Below are 20534 nucleotides of genomic sequence, written 5' to 3' on the forward strand. Positions count from 1 at the left end.
TTGATTCAGCGTCTGTCTATACATACAGGCATACCGCATATACATACCTTCCTAATTCATTTGTTCACTGCACAAACACATGTTTTCACTGCCTGCCTATCAAAGACACCATGATGGCTCTGACAAAAGATATTTCAAACTTATAAAAACCTCTTATTTGACTCTCCTCACATGAGAATGGATTAATCTTTTTTTTTTTTATTTATTTAAAAAAAATTTTTTTTCAACGTTTATTATTTTTGGGACAGAGAGAGACAGAGCATGAACGGGGGAGGGGCAGAGAGAGAGGGAGACACAGAATCGGAAACAGGCTCCAGGCTCTGAGCCATCAGCCCAGAGCCTGACGCGGGGCTCGAACTCCCGGACCACGAGATCATGACCTGGCTGAAGTCGGACGCTTAACCAACTGCACCACCCAGGCGCCCCGAGAATGGATTAATCTTGACCTGCTGTCTCACTACACGTCCAGGCAAGATGGCTATATTAAACTTGAAACGTCCTTGGCCAACTGAGCTAAAATACCTATTTATGGGCCTGTTGATACTGGAGGAAATAAACGCTTTTCCTGAAGCCTTGACAGTCCCAAATGTTTTTTCTCTGTGCCAGATCAAATTTGCCATTAAGTCCCCATTCCTCAAGGCTCTGAGGTATCCAAGAAAATACTTAAGGTGGACACCAGAATTTTAATAAGCTTCTAGGCATTATTACTTGCTAAAGATGCTATTTTTTAAAATAAGAATTTCTTAAAGCTATTATGATTGCTTGCCTTAGATTTTTTTCCTATGTAGGAATACCTCACGAGAGTCTTGTGTCTAGGATGCTTAAAAAGCGTGTCTTTTCTTTCACAGGCACCCTGACTGAGGATGGGATTCAGAAGATGTTTGACAAGCAACATGTGCTGATGTTTGCCGTGTTTGATGAAAGCAAGAGCTGGAGCCAGTCATCGTCTTTAATGTACACGGTCAATGGTTACGTGAACGGGACAATGCCAGGTAACCCGTGGGCCGCACGCTACCCGGCCACAGCAACACCATTAGCACCTTTGATCCCGCTGTTTTCCTTAAAGCCCTACGGAAGGTGACCATACTCATATTCGCTGTTTTCAACTCCTAATCAGAAAGATAACATAATCGAATTCAGTGGTTCTCCAGATTCTATCATCCTTTTCTTTCTTTCTTTCTTTCTTTCTTTTTTTTTTTTTTTTTACAACAAATACAACAAACAATTGGAAGCTACCTAGGAGGAAGAGTGTGCAGCCTTATTATATGTAAGGTTCTGGGCAGGCGTCACCTTGGCCTGTGCCTCCAGGAAGACCTCCAAGATATTAGCTCAGTCTCCTTCAGTGAGTTCTGTGGTCCCTGCTGCGTGGTGACCATGCCTTCTTCCACAAAGGAAGCCTTGCAAAACAGAAATTCAAGGTCAATCCCTGGCAGGAAGGGTCAGCAGAAAGAATACAAGGAATACACGCACAGTGAAGGTTGATAGATTAGGAGAAGGACCCCACATACAAAACTACCACTGGCATTTCACAAGGTGATGGATGAGGAATTGTCAATGGCATGTAGGAGGTTTTCTCTTTCCATCTGTATGGAGGTTCTTGTGGAAAAGCAAAATCATAGCCACTATTAAGAGAAAGAAAAACAACAAAAATGATTCCCATCCAGACTTCTTCCACCCTTCCGATAGAAATGACTTGGAACCAAAGATCCTGAGGAAAAAGAATGGAAAATGAGAATATTATTTTATTAAAGAAGTCCATACTTCTCAGAGGTCATTTTCTGTATCTGAAAATCACAAGTGGCTTTGCTTACTAAAAACGAAACTTGTCAAACTTGTCAAGAGTGGAGGTCTGGATATTGCTTTTAAATTGCATTCTGTTTCATTTGACTCTGTCTTCCCAGAGTTTGTTTGTTGTTCCCAGAGTTTGTTGTTACAAACATACTCCGATGACTCTGGTTTCTCCATTCAGAGTTCCAAAACTTAGTTAATTGCCCTCTATCTTAGGAGGTCTGCGTTCAAGCCTTGCTCACTTCTCTAGCTTAGTGTGGCCCTTGGAAATCCATTGTCATTGTAAATGTGCCTATTTACAAAAATGGATCAACCATTTATCCTGGTGCAGAGGGGTGTGGAGAAATTTTCTTTTTTTACATATAAAGTAGCATTTCCAGTGCTATAATCCTTAGAGAGGAGTGGTCAAGGAGACATTGTATCTGTGTCCCGGAACAGTGAATCATTTGTGTAAATATATAGAAGTCAAACAAAAGCAAGCTACATGCAAAAAAATTAGTAATTCGCTCAGGGCATCGAGTTTATGAATTTATAGTAAAAAAAAAGAGAGAGTATTTGGGCTTAGGAGAGGCAAGATAGGGGGTCATTAGTAGAAACTGAGAAAAGTTAATGCTGTGCAATTGTCTTTTGGAGCATGGTAAATTAAATATATGATAAATTCTAATACAGATGTTATCAAATGCTTAATTCAGCATAAGCATTTTTTATGGGGTAAATAAATACTTCCATCAAAACCTCCTACCTTCTAGCTTCTTGCTTGCAGCTTCTAGCTTCTTGTTCTCATCCGTGATACTAGGAATTCTTGCCTGGTTTCAATGGTCTCCTAAAAAATACAAGCCCCTCAGTCTCTCTGCAGGTAAGGGACTGATTCTCACCTCCATAATGTCGCATCTGGTAATTATGGATCTGAAATTTAAACCCCAAGTCAAGGATGGAAGGAGGCTTAGAATCTCCCACAGAGAAAATTAGCATGTTCCCAGTCACCGTGAGCACAAAGAAGGAGCCAAACTCAGCTTTTATTCTCAGTTTTCATTACGTCATCCATTAAATGCTCCTAGTGGCCTACTGGATTAAGGAGAGCCTATATCCCACAGAGGAATTCATTGCCTTGTCACTTAAACAATCAACAAGTGGTTAAAGAAGTGATTAAAAATTTCTTAAAGCATCGTCACATCTCTCCCTTAGGCAGAGCTTCGACCTCTATCCAGTTGAGAAGTTTAGGCCCCTGAACTCTGCCTTATTGGAGGCTCTGGTGCCTCCCTCCAATTGAGCCCAGATTGATTCTAGAGTGACCAGCTGCCCAGGCTTTCTCAGGGCTTTCCCAGTCTTAACACTAAAAGTCCTGCATTCTGGGAAACTCCTCAGGCCCAGGTGAACCAGGGTGGTTGGTGACCTACTTTCCCTCCCTGGCCTCATCTCTTAGAAATCCTTGTGTTTCTGAACTAACTTTCCTCATCTGTGGGCTCTATTCTTACCTCTACGTACCACTTAAGTTGTGACCACTTGCTTGCCCGTCACTCAGATGTCTGCTTTGCTGGGGCAGGAACCACAACTGGAGTGTCTATACCCCTTGAAACAATGCCTGATGCATAGCAGGTGCTCAGTACATAGCTCATGAGTGATTTTTTTTTTTATTACAAAGTGCTGACTGCCTGTTTCACTCCCCATCTCTCCCTCTCAGATATCACTGTTTGTGCCCATGACCACATTAGCTGGCATCTGATTGGAATGAGCTCTGGGCCAGAACTGTTCTCCATTCATTTCAATGGCCAGGTCTTGGAGCAGAATCATCATAAGATCTCAGCCATCACCCTTGTCAGTTCTACGTCCACTACCGCAAACATGACTGTGGGCCCAAAGGGAAAGTGGATCATATCTTCTCTCTTCCCAAGTCATTTTCAAGGCAAGAAATTCTTCCAAAGTTTTGCTTGTGAACATGGGATCCTTTCTTCCCAGGCACTAACTCCCTCATTCTCCTTTGCCCTTTCAAGCCACCCACACCCCAGACATATATGCTTAGTCCTGAGAACAGAATTTAGTTATTCTGCTCTTAGACTTAATATAACGCATGAGTTGGAGGAAGTGGGGAAATTGACAAAGGTTTTTTAAAATGAAGCAAAAACTAAAGAGGGCTCTACTTCCTCAAAAGGAAAAAGAAGGAAGGAAATAAACTCATACATAGAGATATTCTTCCTGGGGGTATTTAGTATGTAGCTAAAGAAAAAAAAAACCTAGGTGCCAGAACAAATAAAACATCTGCAAGCGCTATATAGAAGCACTAAGTTACAGAAAGTGCAGAAGATTTAACATGAAAAGATTATCTTTTATAACAAGATGAACACAAAGCCTGGGACAAGGAGGGACCCAATGGATGTGTGTTTAGTGGAAAAAACATAGAATTAAACCAGCTGAGCAGTGAGTTTAAAGAACATCAGTTGATTTGGGTGGGGAAACAAATCAGCCCAGGTTGTTATGTGGTATCATGTAAACAAAATAACTAATTGTTCTATTATTACACATTGTTGTTTTAAAACTGTTGGGGAAGAAGGGCGCCTGGGTGGTTCAGTTGGTTAAGCAGCCAACTTCAGCTCAGGTCATGATCTCTCAGTTCGTGAGTTTGAGCCCAGAGTCAGGTTCTTTGCTGACAGCTCAGAACCTGGAGCCTGCTACGGATTCTGTGTCTCCCTCTCTCTCTGCCCCTATCCTGCTCGTACTCTGTCTCTCTCTGTCTCTCAAAAGTAAATAAATGTTAAAAAAGCTGTTGGGAAGAAGGTCTATATAAACAGAGACTAAAATGTAAGTAAATGATATCGCTATAGAAAATTATTTTGGTACCAAAACAATGTATACAAAAGCCAGACGCATAAGAAAGGGACACTTTGATGGGGTCATTTTGTTTCCTGTTCACACTGAGCAGTCAAAATTATATTTGAAATCATGAAATGTCATAATACCCCTAGAAGATAGAGTCCCAAATAATAAAAAACAACAAAACTAACATTATTAAGGTTAAGTGCTTTTTATATTAACTTATTTAATTTTTAACAACAATTTTATACAGCATGTACTATTATTATCATCTCCACTTTACAAATAAAGGGACAGATGACAGGGAAAATGGGAAATCAACAAGACCTAAGTCGTAAGATTTTAAGGATCTGGAAGTTACATTCTTTTTCCTCTAAAAGAAGCAAAGGAAATCTTTCCAAATTTCTTCCCTAACCCATCCTCTCTTTGCTTTTTATTCTTGCCCCTTTCTCTACTGTGCTAAAAGAACTATAGACCAAAACGTTCAGAAGTTGCTTGAGCATTACTTTTACTGTTGTTATTTAAAAGATTTACATTTTGACCGGCCTCAGTTTCTTCTCTCAAAATCTCTCCCTGCCCTTACATTCTAATTCAGCTGGGATGCAGGCTCATATAGACATTGCAAGCTGTGCAAAGAAAACCAGGAATCCTAAGAAACTAACTCGCGACCAGAGGCGGCACATTAAGAGGTGGGAATACTTCATTGCTGCAGAGGAAGTCATTTGGGACTACGCACCGATAATACCAGCGAATATGGACAAGTGAGTTTTGGGGGGTCTTAACCACTGTGTAAAGAAAGGTCCCAGAGTCCTAAAGGCATGGCATGAACTGTCATGAACTGACATCTCTCAAGGGAATACATGTATTGGATTCAGGTCTTTTTGTACAAATCAACCTGGAATTACTCTAAACTCACCAAGGGAACTCAGCAGCGGCAGCGGTAGTGGCTAGTAACAGCAGCGATCACTTGTTGAACATTTTCTGTTAGTTTTACTTTAATGCTCTAGGTGAGACACAGCTTTTATTCTGTAGATTAGAAAGGCTGTCAGAAAGGGGGAGAAATTCAGAAGCACAAGTAGCTCTCAAACGCTTGAAAAATCGTCTCACTCACCGTAAGAGAACTGCAGATTACACTTCACTGAGATACTGTCTTCCGCCTCTCAGACCCACAAGTGCAGATGATACAATCTGTTGGCAAGGCCGTGGGAGACGAGCACTAGCGCACATTGTTGGTGGAAGAGTACATTGGTACAGCCATTCTAGAGGATGATTTGGGAATACGCAACACAGTTACAAATGCATAGGCTCACAATTGTAAATGCATCGTACCCTCTGACCCAGCAATCTTGCTCTGGGAACTTACTATATAGATATACTTGTTCACCTGTGAAATGGTGTACGTACTGGATATTTGCACTGTTAGTAGTAGCAAAAGTTTGGAAACCACCTAAAATGCCCTCCAATAGGAAATTAGTTTCATAAATTATGGCACGTCCGTATGATGGAATACTATGCCTCTGTTTTCAAAAGAGGTTGTAGTCACTCTCTCTACACTAATATAAAAGTTGTCCAAGATATATTTTTTAGATTAAGAAGTCAAGGGAGGAAAAAATGGCAGATTAGGAGGTCCCCCGATCGTATCCCTCCATAACAGTAGTAATTTGACAGCTGTCACAAACAAAAGTGCTTCTGTGAGAGCTTTGGAATCCAGGTAGGATTTGAGAAATTCCAGGATCTTCCCAGTGGAAGCCAAGACCAAGGAGAGATATTTTTAGAAGGCACCTCATGCTTAGGAGGTAGGTTTTCTGACAGTGCTCCCGTCTACAAACTTGGAAACAGCCTTGTCCCATTTTGGACTCAGCCACAGTCCCACTTGGTCTTTGTCTTGACACGAGCACCATTTGCCAAGCAGTTGACAAAATTCAACATCTTTTCATGATAAAAACTCTCAACAAGTAAGCTATGGAAGGAATGTACCTCCACATAATAAACCCAAAGCTAACATCATACTCAAAGAAAGCTTTTTCTGTAGGATCAGGAACTAGACAAGAGTGACTACTCTCACCATTTTTATTCAACATCTTACTAGAAATCCTACCCAGAGCAATCAGGCAAGAAAAAGAAATAAAAGACATCCAACTTGGTAAAGAAAAAGCAAAACTGTCTCTCTTTGCAGATGATAACTCTTAAGACTCCACCAGAAATCTATTACAACTAATAAAAGTATGCAGTAAGTTGCATGATGTGAAATCAATGTATAAAAATAGGTTGCATTTCTTAAACTAACAGCAATATATACAAAAAAGACATTAAGAAAATAATCCCATTTCAATAGAATTAAAAATAATAAAATGCTTAGGAATAAATTTACCCAAGGAGGTAAAAGATCTATACACCACAAACTGTAAGATACTGATGAAAGAAATTGAAGAAGAGACAATCAAATAGAAAGATATTCTATGTTAATGGATAGGAAGAATTAATTTGTTAAAATATCCATATTAATCAAAGTGGTGTACAGATTCCATACAATCCCTATCAAAATTCCAAAGGCATTTTTCATAAAAATAGAAAAAAACAATCCTAAAATTTATATGGAACCACAAAGACCCTGAATAACCAAAACAATATTGTACTAGAAGACCAAAAGCTAGAGGCATCACACTCTTTATTTCAAATTGTATTACAAAGCTATACTAATCAAACAGTACAGACCAATGAAGCAGAATAGAGGCCAGAAATAAACACATGCATATATAATCAATGAATCTTTGACAAGGGCACTAAAATATACAATGGGGACAAGATAGTCTCTTTAATAAATAATGTTGGAAAAACCGGATAGCCACATGCAAAAGAATGAAATTGGACCCTTAGCTTATAGGATACACAAAATTAACTCAACATAGATTAAAGAATTAAATGGAAGGAGAAAAGGTAAGGGAAAAGCTTTTTGACACTGATCTTGACAATGATTCTTTTTTGGTATAACACGAAAAGCACAGGCAACAAAAACAAAAATAAGTGGGCCTACATCAAACTAAAAAGCTTCTCTACAGCAAAGGAAACAATCAGCAAAATGAAAAAGAAATTTATGGAATGGGAGAAAATATTTGTGAGCCATATGTCTAAAATATATAAAAAACTCAATGGCAGAACAAACAAACAAACAAACAAAAACCCAACCTGATTTTAAAATGGGTGAAGGTAGGTGCCTGGCTGGCTCAGTCAGTGGAGGGTAGGACTTTTGATCTCAGGGTTGTGAGTTCAAGCGCCTTGTTGGGTGTAGAAATCACTTAAAAATAAAATATTTTAAAAAATAAAGTAAACTTTTAGAAATGAGCAAAGGACCTAAGCTGACATTTTTCCAAAGAAGACATATAAATGGCAAATCGATACATGAAAAGATGTTCAACATCACTAGTCATCAGGGAAATGCAAATCATATCCACAGTGAGATTATCACCTCATACCTGTGAGGATGGCTACCACAAAAAAAGAGATGACAAGAGTTGGTGAGGATGTGAGGAAAATGGAACTCTGTACACTGTTGGTGAGAATGTAATTTGGCATAGCCATTATTGAAAATAGTAAGAAGCCTCCTCCAAAAATCAAAAATAGAAGTACCACAAGATCCAGCAATCCTACTGCTGAATATATATCCAAGGAAATGAAAGCAATACCTTAAAGAGATCTCTGTGCTCCATGTTCATTGCATCATTATTCACAATTGCCAAGATATGGAAACAACCTGAGGGTCTGGTGATGGATGAATGGGGAAAGAAAATTCCAGACACACACACACAGACACACACACACACAGACACACACACACACACACACACACACACACTGAAATATTACTCAGCCTTAAAAAAGAAGGAAAGCCTGCCACTTAAAACAACATGGATGAAGCTGCAGAACATACTGCTAAGACACATCCCAACACAAAGTGACAAATACTGTATGATCTCCTGATCTCACTTAAATGTGGACCTAATAAGCAGTATGGTGACCATAGTTGGTATCGTATACTTGAAATTTGTTACGACAGTAGACCTTAAGTATTCTCACCCCCAAAAACGAATATAGTAACTAGGTGAGGTGATGGAAGTGTTAATTACCTTAATTATGGTAATCACATATATACATATATGAATTGTCATGTTGTACTTCTCAAATATATACAATTTTTGTTTGTCAAAATCACCTCAATAAAGCTGGGAAAATACAAGACAAAGTCAAGGTGTAGCACTAAGTATAAAATAGCTGCCTGTTTGCTAAAGAATGAGAATATAAGTGTATTTATATTTACAACTCATAGTTGCATAAAGATGCTCTAGAATTATACACATGAAATTAATGCAAGTGAATATTTAGAAAATTCAGGGATGGTCAGAGATGTGGGATTGATGGGATACAGTGTGTGAGTGAACATTTTCACTGTAATCAAAATCATTTGAATGTATTTGCTATTCAAATCTGCTATTCAAAAAATGTAGCTGAGAAAGAAGGGCAGAAAAGGAACTTGCTCAAGAATGAGATAATAATAATTGGCAGAACTGCAATAAGGTTCCAGGACTCTGACAACAGTCTGTGCTTTTTATTGTGCAAAATAAAGGCATAAATGGATCAGTTCTATCATGGCGCTTCTGTTTTTGCAAACTAAGGCAATAAAGAGGACCAAAAGGAAAAGTGGTTCATGTTGCTGCCTCAAATCTTTTATCATAAGAACTACAGAAGATGGGTGAAAGTGACTGCTTTTTAGTTGGCACTGGGATCGGGTGGATGGTAGAAGGGATAGCCCAACAGCACAGAACTACGTCTAATAAAAGTAGTCAGAGCTTCCTGGGTGGGAACATATCTTTAGAGATTGAGAAATACCTGGTCAGTCACTAAGGGTACCACAAATTAAGTGATAAGGAAGACTTGAGAAAAAAAATTCACAGTATATCCTCTCATTCCTTTTGTTTTTCTTTAAATATAATTTATTGTCAGATTGGTTTCCATACATCACCCAGTGCTCATCCCAACAAGTGTCCTCCTCCCTGCCCATCGCCCTCTTTCCCCTCTCCCCCACCACCCGTCTACCCTTAGTTTGTTCTCAGTTCTCAAGAGTCTCTTATCCTCTCATTGCTTTTGGATAGCTCTTTTTCCAGAGATTTCTAAGGTCTGTTCTAGTGACCAGAGTGACAGGAAGTTCTAGGTAGCCTTTTCTAACCACACCTACAACTTTATCAGTGGTGGAGAAGACAGACAGATGAGAGGTTTCCAGTTTTCCAACTAGAGAGCAGATACTGGGACTTTGCAAACCATGTTAAGAATTTTTTTAAAAGAAAATTAGCATTTTAGCTAATTCAAGAGCAGAACTTCTAAGCATAGGGTTTCCTCATCCTCCTGGGGTCTTTATTTGAGCAAACGGTTTAATTTTTTTTAATTTCATTTCACTTTAAGAAAATACAGATCTCTGCATTTGGATAATTTCTCAAACCAAATTGGAAAACATTATAAGAAGGTTGTTTACAAGCAGTACCAAGATGAGTCTTTCACCAAACGCATGGAGAATCCCAATATCAAAGAAGATGGGATCTTGGGTCCTATTATCAGAGCCCAGGTCAGAGACACACTCAAAGTAAGTACCACAAATATGGAACCATGGAAGAAATTAAATAGTGAAAGCCAATGTATAAATATGTCCATTATAATTTTTGATTCAAATGCAACTTCAGTTTTTATGTAGTATTTGCTCTGATTTATAGCCTACCTCACAACATAAAGAATCTAAGACAATTCATCAAATTGTAAAAGGATAAAGCAAAGAACCAATTTCATTGAGGTGAAGGATAATGTGGGGACAAAGAAAATAAAGCCATGGATAAATACAGTGGAACACACGCTGTATGTTCCAATCGGGTTGTCTGTAAATTTTGTCCAAAGCTTTCCAGCAGCCGAGTGAAAAGGGAAATATGTCAGGGCAAGATTCGCAGTGCTCGTAAAGAAAGTATCGTTTTCCCTGATAGTGAGATCAGTTTCTCCCATGGATCCTTAAAAAGAGGATGCTGTATAATACAGTGGATGGAATCCTTGATAGAATCCCTATAATAGGTATAATAAATAAGTTGCATAGCTTTTTAATATAAGGGTTGTCATCATAGCTGAGAACATAACAGTAAACACAACTGAGTATAAACAGTTCATCATTGTGCTCTAGGTATGTGGTTCTCCCATAAGCTGGTCTCTGATGAAGGTAAATTTAGACATGTATCAAGAACACCGAGTGTTCTTCAGGCAGCTTTCCTTAAATATATGTCACATCAGTCAAGCTTTTGATAAGAACTGGGCAGCAGAAAATTAAAGGTTGGCATCTTTAGCAAGGTTCTAGAATGCAGGTAATCTACAGATTAAGGATGAGCCAAATGCTTTGGCGATCGACCAGTAGGAGATAAGATTAAGGTTCTCTTTCGAAGATTAAGAAGACTAACTATCACTCCTGTGTAAATAATGCTCCTCCTTTCACCCCTTCCTGGGGGTAAACTAACATATCCGCACACAAGGTCAATTCTGTTCATTTAAAGATAACAAAAGGATAGGAAGCAGCCTTTCTCTATTCCTCTTTCCCTTCCGCCATTTCTGATTTCCCCCATCCCTTTTAGGTGCACTTAGCAAGTGTAAATATACCTCATTGGAAATTCAGGATCTGGCTATTTGTATGCCCCTCAAGAAGATAATGTCAAGGACAGTGTCCTGGGAGGTGTGCCAGGCTGGAGAAGGGAATCATGGTCTAGAGAGGAGAAGGAACAGATCTGAAGGCAGATGTGGTCCAAGTTGAGAGGAGAGGGGAAGGGGACAGGTTTGGAAAGAGTGATATACTGTGAGGAAAATACAGGGCAGACTTCTCTTTCCATTTTCCACCCTACCGTGTGAGTGAAATGCTCTCAAAAGTTTCTTCCAGGTGATGGGGAGAGGTTGCTGCTCAGAGAAACAGAACTAGTTTGCGAACACACACACATAAGCACGCCCTCCAGCAAGTGCGTTTGCCAAGCTAAGCATCCCATATCAATTCTCACGATTGAGCTTAAGTCCTGAAATAATGAATTGAGTTAACTTTGTAGATCGTGTTCAAAAATATGGCCAGCCGTGTCTACAGCATTTACCCTCATGGAGTGACCTTCTCTCCTTATGAAGATGAAGTCAACTCTTCCTTCACCTCAGGTTTGAACCCGAGTCTACTGAATGAAACTGTTCACCTCTGAGAGGCTGCCACGCTTTCCTACTGTCCTCTTTGCTCAGTAACATGACTTGTGCAGTCAGGCAGTATACAAGTAGGGGTATCCTAAAAGTCACAACGAAACCCTGCTCACTTCAGGGATTTATTTACCCCAAAATGTGCTGTTCTTTGTTAGTGCCATAGCGGCCTCTAGTGGAGCGATGTCTAACGGCGACACGTAATCCAAGGTTCTGTCAAGTGGAGCTTAGTATACACATATTCCTTCCCTAATATTACCTGGCTCTAATAAAAATTTTGCTGTTTGTTTGTTTACTGAAATAATTTTGAAAATGAAGACAATTTTACCTCCATTTTCTTTCAGGCAATAACACTATGATCAGAGCAGTTCAGCCAGGGGAAACCTATACTTACAAGTGGAACATCCTAGAGTCTGATGAACCCACAGAAAATGATGCCCAGTGCTTAACAAGACCGTATTACAGTAATGTGGACATCACCAGGGACATTGCCTCTGGACTGATCGGGCTACTTCTAATTTGTAAGAGCAGATCCCTGGATAAACGAGGCATACAGGTATTCTGTCCATGGAGTAAACTTTTAGAAAATCTAGGAACTTCTTCTGGCTGACACAGATTAGGTCTTCTCACTAGAGAATGAGCCTTCTTCTAGAGAACAGAAAATGCTAAGTTGTCCTCTTTAGTGCAAATGTGACAACATATATTCCTTTTTTTTTTTGTCTTGTCTATTTTCATCTGACTCTCACTGCAGAAGACAATCATTCTATAGAGTGATGCTGTATTTTGTTTTAGTTTGAAATTCCAGATATTTTGCTATGTGATCGGCAAGTCACTTCGCCTTTCTCAATTTCTTCCTTTTATGAAATGGCTAATACCCCTCCTAAAAAAATTTGACACGGCTGCTTTGGGGCTCAGTGAGATACCACCTGGTAAAAGGGTAAATCTCTCTACTAGTCCTTGTTATTTTTAGAGACCTGAACTAGGGAGAGATGAGAGAGATAATACTTTGGAGAGATAGCATCTGGTGAAGTTGGACCCAGACAATGGTCCATCTCTAGTGAGACTAAATTATACAAAAAAAAAATGTGAACAAATATATGGAACTTCATCAGGGACTAATAGTCTCATATTAGTAACTTAAAATTCCCAACCAGGCTAAGCTGTTATTAAAGAAGTTCATCCTAAGGCATACACCATAAATATATGTTTGGAAAATTTTTTTAAATGGACATTTGGAAGACCCTAACTTATTGAGCTAGGAAAGGACACAGATAGGAAGAGGTATAAAGTTTTCCTATTGCAACCTTCTGCTTTATCCTTTGCAACTATTTGGAGCACATCTGGTCAATCTTGCAGGTTGAAAGGTATTCACTTACAGAGATAGAACACAATTACAGCGGCCATGAGGAGATGGAATTTTTCTACTAAGATGTTTTAGTCTCTGAATTTCCTGATCCGCTCAGTTTGCTTTTGCACATTACCTTTGGCCCTAATGAGGGCCAAACCCTAATGGGTTTTCATACATGCCTGCATTTGTGGCTTCAGTGGCCCCAGGGACTGTGCCTCTTTGGTTTCTGAGAAGAGCTCAGTGTTGCGGGTGATGGGCTGGCGCATCAATCACTGAACACAGCACTTTTACCCTCCAGAGGGCAGCAGACATTGAGCAGCAGGCTGTGTTTGCTGTGTTTGATGAGAACAAGAGCTGGTACATTGAGGACAATATCAACAAGTTCTGCGAAAATCCCGATAAGGTGAAACGTGATGACCCCAAGTTTTATGAATCAAACATCATGAGCAGTAAGTCAAATCACTGTTTTCGTCCGTCAGTTTTTCACTCCGGTGCTTAAAGTAGGACTGTGCCTAAAGGTGGAGACATGGAGTAGAATCCACTCACCTCTTATCCTCGCTCGCAGTCCTCACTTTGATGACGAAATTAGTGGATGATATTACAGAAACTTCTTTACGACATGAGGCCAAAAGCTTGTGACCCTTAGGAAGTCTGTGTCTCATGCTCCAGATGTGCATGCTCTGGGCACATACACTCCGGAGGAGCAGGGTGAGGGGTGGGGGTGGTGAGGAGAGGGGCTACAGGCTTGGTCAGTGGCATATGGGGATTTCAGACGGAGTGGGGGACAAGGTGAATGCTCTTGCTAGCAGGGCAGAAACTGAGTAAGTAACCCAAAGCTGGACTGTCCAATCAAACTAAGGCAAAATGCATATGGGGAGCCAAGCGTCTTAAAGAGCCAATCCACGAAGAAGTTTGAAGGGAGCAGTAAGAAGTTCAGAACAGAGGGAGTGGCCTGAGCCAAAGTCCAGGCATTTGCTGCAGTTTTCAATTTCAGTGCCCAGAGCCACTGCTCTGACAAGTCTGAGAGAGATTTGACTAAGCCAGCTGGAAGCAAACACTGCCACAGTGGTCAGGGTCCTCACCACATTTCCTTACACTCAAGAGTCATTATGACCACCTTCTCTGATAGGTGATCGTAGATAGGAGGATGGCTTCTCTGCGGTCTGTTCATATGGCTTCAGATGACTGGCAGCTGGGGATTATCTGAATGGGCAGGTGCCATGGAAATCATTCAAAACGGGGAGTTACTCCGCTTTCTTTGCATAATTTCATTTTGGCAGCGAATCTGTCATAGTTCTGGGCCAGCGCTGTCCAGTTTGAAATTATGTGTGAGCCACAAATGCGATTTAAACTTTTCTGATGGCCATATGAAAAAATGAAGAGAAATACATCCCAAATGTGATCATTTCAACATATAACCAATATAAAAATTGATGAGGTTTGCTTTCTTTATTTCATATACTAAGTCTCTGAAATCTGGTGTATATTTTACCCTTCGAGCACATCTCCATCCAGATTTTCCACCTTTCAAGTGCTCAGTGGCCCCTGTCGCTACTGGCTACTATATTATAGAGCTTTCGACCATTGAGAAGAGCCTCCTGAATGAAATACAAACTAAAAACATGTGTCAGTTCTTCAGTAAATATTTAAGGGTTCACTAGTGCTAGGCCTCATACTAGGATCCGGGCTAGGCTGGTAAACCAGGCAGATGTGGGCCGTGTCCTCAAAGAAATCAAGCCTGGGATTTTATTACCATGCCTAGAATCTGAGAAAAGATACTGCCTAAAGCTGTGTCCCTTTGAAAGATAATGAAGATGTGTGAACTCAATCCCTGCATGAAAACTATAGGTTATCTCAGTGCTAAGAGGGCACAATACAAGTTGCAAATGTACTAAATATGCATGACTTTTAGGGACATTACTTCTTATTCACTAACTCATGTGTCAAAACGACTTTCTTATATTATGCTTTCCTTCCAGGTGAAATTAGTCTAGATAATATTCTAAATTGATGTTTAGAATATCTTTAAAAGCAGACCATGGAAAACAAAGTATCTCATACACACCTGACAATGAAGAAGTCAACATGAATGAAAAGCTTTGTCTTTATCGGAAATTTCTCCCTTGGCTAACTTAGGAAATTAAGTTCTCATTTGGGAAATCTGACTTTGATCTTCTAGTCACATGTTAGACCTGGTGGAGCTTATCTCAGATGATCACTGCTTTGACACAACCAAGTTAATATTAGGACATTAATCCCAGGTATAATTAGACACATGTCCTTTTGTTGGCGGAGGCCTGCGTGTTAACAGATTTTACTCTTTCAGCTATCAATGGCTATGTGCCTGAGAGTATACCCACGCTAGGATTCTGCTTTGATGACACTGTCCAGTGGCACTTCTGCAGTGTAGGGACCCAGGATGACATTTTGACCATTCACTTCACTGGGCACTCATTCGTCTATGGAAAGAGACATGAGGACACCTTGACGCTCTTCCCCATGCGTGGGGAATCTGTGACCGTCACAATGGATAATGTTGGTAAGAGCCTAGACACTTGGAGAGGCGTCTCTGCTCTCTAAAGGTCTGCTGCAGCTCTCCAGACTCCCACAGTTCCTGGGTTTATCTTTCTGATCCCTTTCAGGCTTGCCTTTCAGTATTTCTCATGATCTCTGTTGGGTGGAATTAATTACTTAAAGGGTCCAGTCGCTTAATGTGGGTTCCATTTATCCTTCTCTGGGCTAAGTGAGAAGTAAAGACACAACAGCAAAGAGATAAGCCATGACTTAGAGGAGGAAGTGTGAACATTCAGCCACAAAAGAGCATTTCTTTTATCAAAAAAAAAACAAAAACCTTTTCAGGGTTTGTTTAATGTTTATTCATTTTTGAGAGTCAGAGTGTGAGCAGGGGAGGGGCAGAAGGAGAGGGAGACACAGAATCTGAAGCAGGCTCCAGGCTCCGAGCTATCAGCACAGCCCGACGCCGAGCTCAAACCCACGAACTGGGAGATCATGGCCTGTGCCAAAATTGGATACTCAACTGACTGAGCCACCCAGGCGCCCCTACCTTTTTTAGTTTAGTTTTTTTTTAATATATATAATTTATTGTTCAAATTGGTTTCCATACAACACCCAGCACTCATCCCAACAGGTGCCCTCCTCAATGCCCATCACCCACCTGGGGAGGAGGGGAGCCAGGCGTGGGTGTGGTGGTAGGTCAGGGGTTCAGTCTGCAGTTGGAGAAAGTGATTCCCTTTTTTAGTTTTTAAAGACAGCCCTTCCACCATGCAGTAGTGACCATCACATATAGCGCCTTAGAGGCTGGCCTCAAAGCCAGCAGCGCCGTGGAAAGCACGTGGGCTTTGGAGTTGTTCAGATGCGCTCTGGCATTCAGTATGGACAAGTGACTTGACCTCACTGAGCCTCCGTGTTTTCATCTGAAAAACACAATAACAACACTTTACAGAGTTGCTCTGACCATTAATTGTAATATCCTAGCACTCGGCAGACACCCAACGAGCGCTAACTATTGGAGACTCTCCAGGAAATCTGTACGCCAGCAAATAATAGCATTTCAAAGAGATTCAAAGGTTCCCTGGGCCCACCCAAATCATTTATTGCTTAGAAATATCTATATGTCTCTTATTTGTTGGGGTGAACATCATCATCCTCCCCTCACACCAATTTGCAATATGTGCAGCTAACAGGATGGTTATGGTATTCAAAGCCCATTTTATTCTTCATTCATCCTTTTTATATATATTCTAAAATAGTGATTCTCAAATTCTCTATGCTAACTCTTTTATCCCTAATCTCCACTGACCAATCCTTTGGGCCGATACTGATCACATGCTTGGATGTCACAGCAATGTCAAATTGCTAACGGGCTTTCTAAACGCCTTAGACCAACTTATCTCCTTCTGTCACTGTGGAACACTAATCAACAGTTCACGGATCAGTGGTGGCCCACAGACCATGCTGGATTGTCCCTGCCTGAAGTTCATTGAAAATCATCTGCCACAGTGGATCCCAGTGTTTTTCTATATTTTTCGGGACTTAGAGCTCTGTTTTCTCTGTCTCTCTTCTGTAGGAACGTGGATATTAACTACAGTGAATTCCAGTCCCAGAAGCAAGAACCTAAGGCTGCGATTCAGGGACGTTAAGTGTATCTGGGATGAAGACGACGATTCATATGAGATTATATATGAACCTCCGGCATCTACAGCCATGACTACACGGAAAATGCGTGATTCTTCAGAAAACAGAGGTGAAGAGGACGATGCTGACTATGATTATCAGGAAAACCTGGCTTCATGGTTAGGAATTAGGTCATTCAGAAATTCATCACTGAATCAGGAGGAAGAGGAGTTTAATCTTACTGCCCTAGCTCTGGATAACTACTCAGAGTTCATTCCTTCAAGTACTGATCCAGCTATTCGTTCAAATTCTTCTTTCCTGAGTAGCATTAGCAGGCTTATTGTCCATAACTTTGTAGGACCTCACAAAACACTTCCTCGCCCAGAAGCCACCACAGCTGGTCCCCCCTTGGGACGCATTGGCTTGGACAAGAAATCAGTTCTCAACTCTTCCACAGAAGAACATTCCAGCCCTTATTCTGAAGACTCCATGGAGGATCCTCTCCCATCAGATATCACAGGGATAAGCCTTCTTCCGCTCGATGCAGATGGTTTCAGGAATCAAAAACATGCTAAGCACAATGGATCCAAGAAAAGAAGAGACCACACAACAAAGCATGGGATCTCCCAGGTGGGACTTTCAGCATATAAAACTGGGAGCCATTTAAGACAAGGCAACTCTTCTCCTTCCAGAACGGGAGCCTGGGAAGACCTTCCCGGTGATCTGTTACTCTTAAGACAAAAGAACCCATCAAAGATTTTGAATGGGAAATGGCATCCGGCTTCTGAGAAAGGTAGTTATGAAATAGTCCAAGATGCTGATGAAGACACAGCTGCCACTAAGCTGCTGAGCAGCCCTCAGAATGCCTCGAGGACTTTGGGAAAAAGCAGCCCTTTCACAAACAAAGACAGAAAGCAGAGTGGCCACCCCCCATTTTCTGGAATTAGAAAGAAATTTCTGCAAGAAAGACAGGATGGAGGAAACGGTAGATTGAAGAAAAGTGCTTTTTTCATTAAAACACGAAAAAAGAAAAAGGAAGAGAAGCTTGCACACCATATTCCTCTATCTCCAAGGGGCTTTCATCCTCTAAGAAAGGCTAATACCACATTTGCAGACAGGAGACTTAATCACTCATTGTTATTCCATAAATCCAAGGAAACACCTTTTTATCCCACAGACCTCAATCAGACATTCCCCTCTGTGAATCTTAGCCTGATAGCCTCACTTCCTAACCATAATCAGAATCCCCCAAATGACACCAGTCAGACAAGCTCCCCTTCAGATCTTTATCAGACAATAACCCCAGAAGAACGCTATCAAACATTCCCTATTCAAGACTCTGATCAAATGCACTCCACTACAGAGTCTAGTCATGGATCTCTCCCAGAGCGTGGCCAGATGCTCAACTATGACCTAAGGAACAAGTCCTTCCCTACTGACATTGCTCAGATGTTCCCTTCCTTGGAGCCTGAAGCCTGGCAGACAACCATCTCTGCAGATCTCAGTCAACCAACCCTTTCCCCAGACCTCAGCCAGACAGCTGTTTCCCCAGACCTTGGCCAGATGCCCCTTTCCCCAGACCTCAGCCAGGAGCCTCTCTTATCAGACCTCAGCCAGATGGCCCTTTCTCCAGACCACAGACAAACAACCCTTTCTCCAGACCTCAGCCAGACAGATGTTTCCCCAGACCTCAGTGAGATAACCATTTCCCCAGATCTCATAAAGATGAACCTTCCCCCAGACCTCAGCCAGATGCCCTTCTTCCCAGACCTCAGCCAGGAGACTCTCTCATCAGACCTCGGCCAGATGCCTCTTTCCCCAGACCTCGGCCAGGAGACCCTCTCATCAGATGTTGGCCAAACAACCCTTTCTCCAGATACCAGCCAGACAACACTCTCTCAAGACCTTGGTCAGATACCCCTTTCCCCAGACATCAGTCAAACAGCCCTTTCTCATGATCTCAGGCAGACATCATCTCCTCCAGACCTTGATCAGACATCCAACACCTCTGAATTTAGTCATTCATTGCTTCTTCCAGAATTTGGTCAGATTTCCCCTTCTCCAGACCTTAGTCAGGTGCCATCTCCTCCACTATCTTCTACGGTAAATAACACTTTTATACCAAGGGAACTTAACCCACCAGTTGTAATAGGCCTCAGTGGAAACGATGGAGATTACATTGAGATTATTCCAAGGCAGAAGGAAGAGAGCAGTGAAGAAATCATTGATGACATTGATTACGTGGCCTATGATGACCCTTACCAAACTGATGTTAGGACAGACATTAACTCTTCCAGAAATCCCGACAAAATTGCAGCATGGTATCTCCGCAGCAACAATGGAAACAAGAAATATTATTACATTGCTGCTGAAGAACTATCCTGGGATTATTCAACATTTGCTCAAAGGTTTGGCCAAATTTTCTCCGTTGATTTTCTCATTTTTCCACTACTGCTAAAAAGATTACAATAGTCTTGAGGAGATAATTCTGGGCAAATTATACTAATTCTGGGAAAATTTAATTCCCCTATTGCAATTTGTCCTATACAATTTCCTTTGTCAATTCTATGATTAACCTCTCTGTATTACATGACATTTGGACAATATAAGAACAATCACTATAAGAAGTCTGTGATATTCTCTAGAGAAGCTCCCTCCTCTCTTCTTTCATCACTCATGTTCCTACCTCCTTTTCTTGCCCAAGTACAGAGCCCAGCCTATCCATAGCTATCTGCTAATCTGGCTAATCAGAAGGAATCTCCTTTTGCATTTGTTTACAGAAAAACACATCTTTTAGTTGTTTGCTGATCAATATAAAGTGTATAGCATCTTGGTGAAGTTTAATTCAAATTACATGAGATTCCAGTGGCAGAGGCCAAAGATATAAACCAGTTTAGAAACAAAAAGGCAAGTTTATACCTTCAACTGAGGCAGTCATAAACAATGATTTCTTTTGCTTTAAATTTGAATTTTAACTTGGCTTATAGAATGAGTGCTTACTCTCTCCTAAGCGTTGTGCTAAGTGTTGAGACTATAAAATAGAATATAAACATACATGACTCCTGCCCTCATGGAACTTGCATCTAGTTGGGCAGGTAGATAAGAATCAAATGCTCACATAAATAAGTGTAAAATACAACTATGCTAAAGACCAAAAAGGAAAGGCAGATACACGGTGATACGGTGATACGAGAATTCAGGAACCTGACAC

General features: G+C 40.8%; 1 protein-coding gene across 2 annotated transcripts in view; it reads left to right on the top strand.

Annotated features, from left to right (window-relative positions):
• Positions 1–20534, top strand: part of F5 (coagulation factor V) — a 74489-nt gene that overhangs the window by 31462 nt on the left and 22493 nt on the right. For both annotated transcript variants that reach the window (XR_008293389.1, XM_027046402.2), the window contains exons 5-13: positions 849–992; positions 3470–3691; positions 5192–5357; positions 10051–10228; positions 11709–11808; positions 12186–12397; positions 13488–13638; positions 15516–15728; positions 17277–19731. Coding sequence is in view for 1 of the 2 variants with exons in the window: in XM_027046402.2 (XP_026902203.2) it covers positions 849–992; positions 3470–3691; positions 5192–5357; positions 10051–10228; positions 11709–11808; positions 12186–12397; positions 13488–13638; positions 15516–15728; positions 17277–19731 (3841 nt within the window). In the remaining variant the exon portion in view is untranslated. The remainder of the gene's footprint in view (positions 1–848; positions 993–3469; positions 3692–5191; positions 5358–10050; positions 10229–11708; positions 11809–12185; positions 12398–13487; positions 13639–15515; positions 15729–17276; positions 19732–20534) is intronic.

This window comes from Acinonyx jubatus, chromosome E4 (assembly GCF_027475565.1).
Source record: "Acinonyx jubatus isolate Ajub_Pintada_27869175 chromosome E4, VMU_Ajub_asm_v1.0, whole genome shotgun sequence".
In the NCBI taxonomy this organism is placed as follows: domain Eukaryota; kingdom Metazoa; phylum Chordata; class Mammalia; order Carnivora; family Felidae; genus Acinonyx; species Acinonyx jubatus.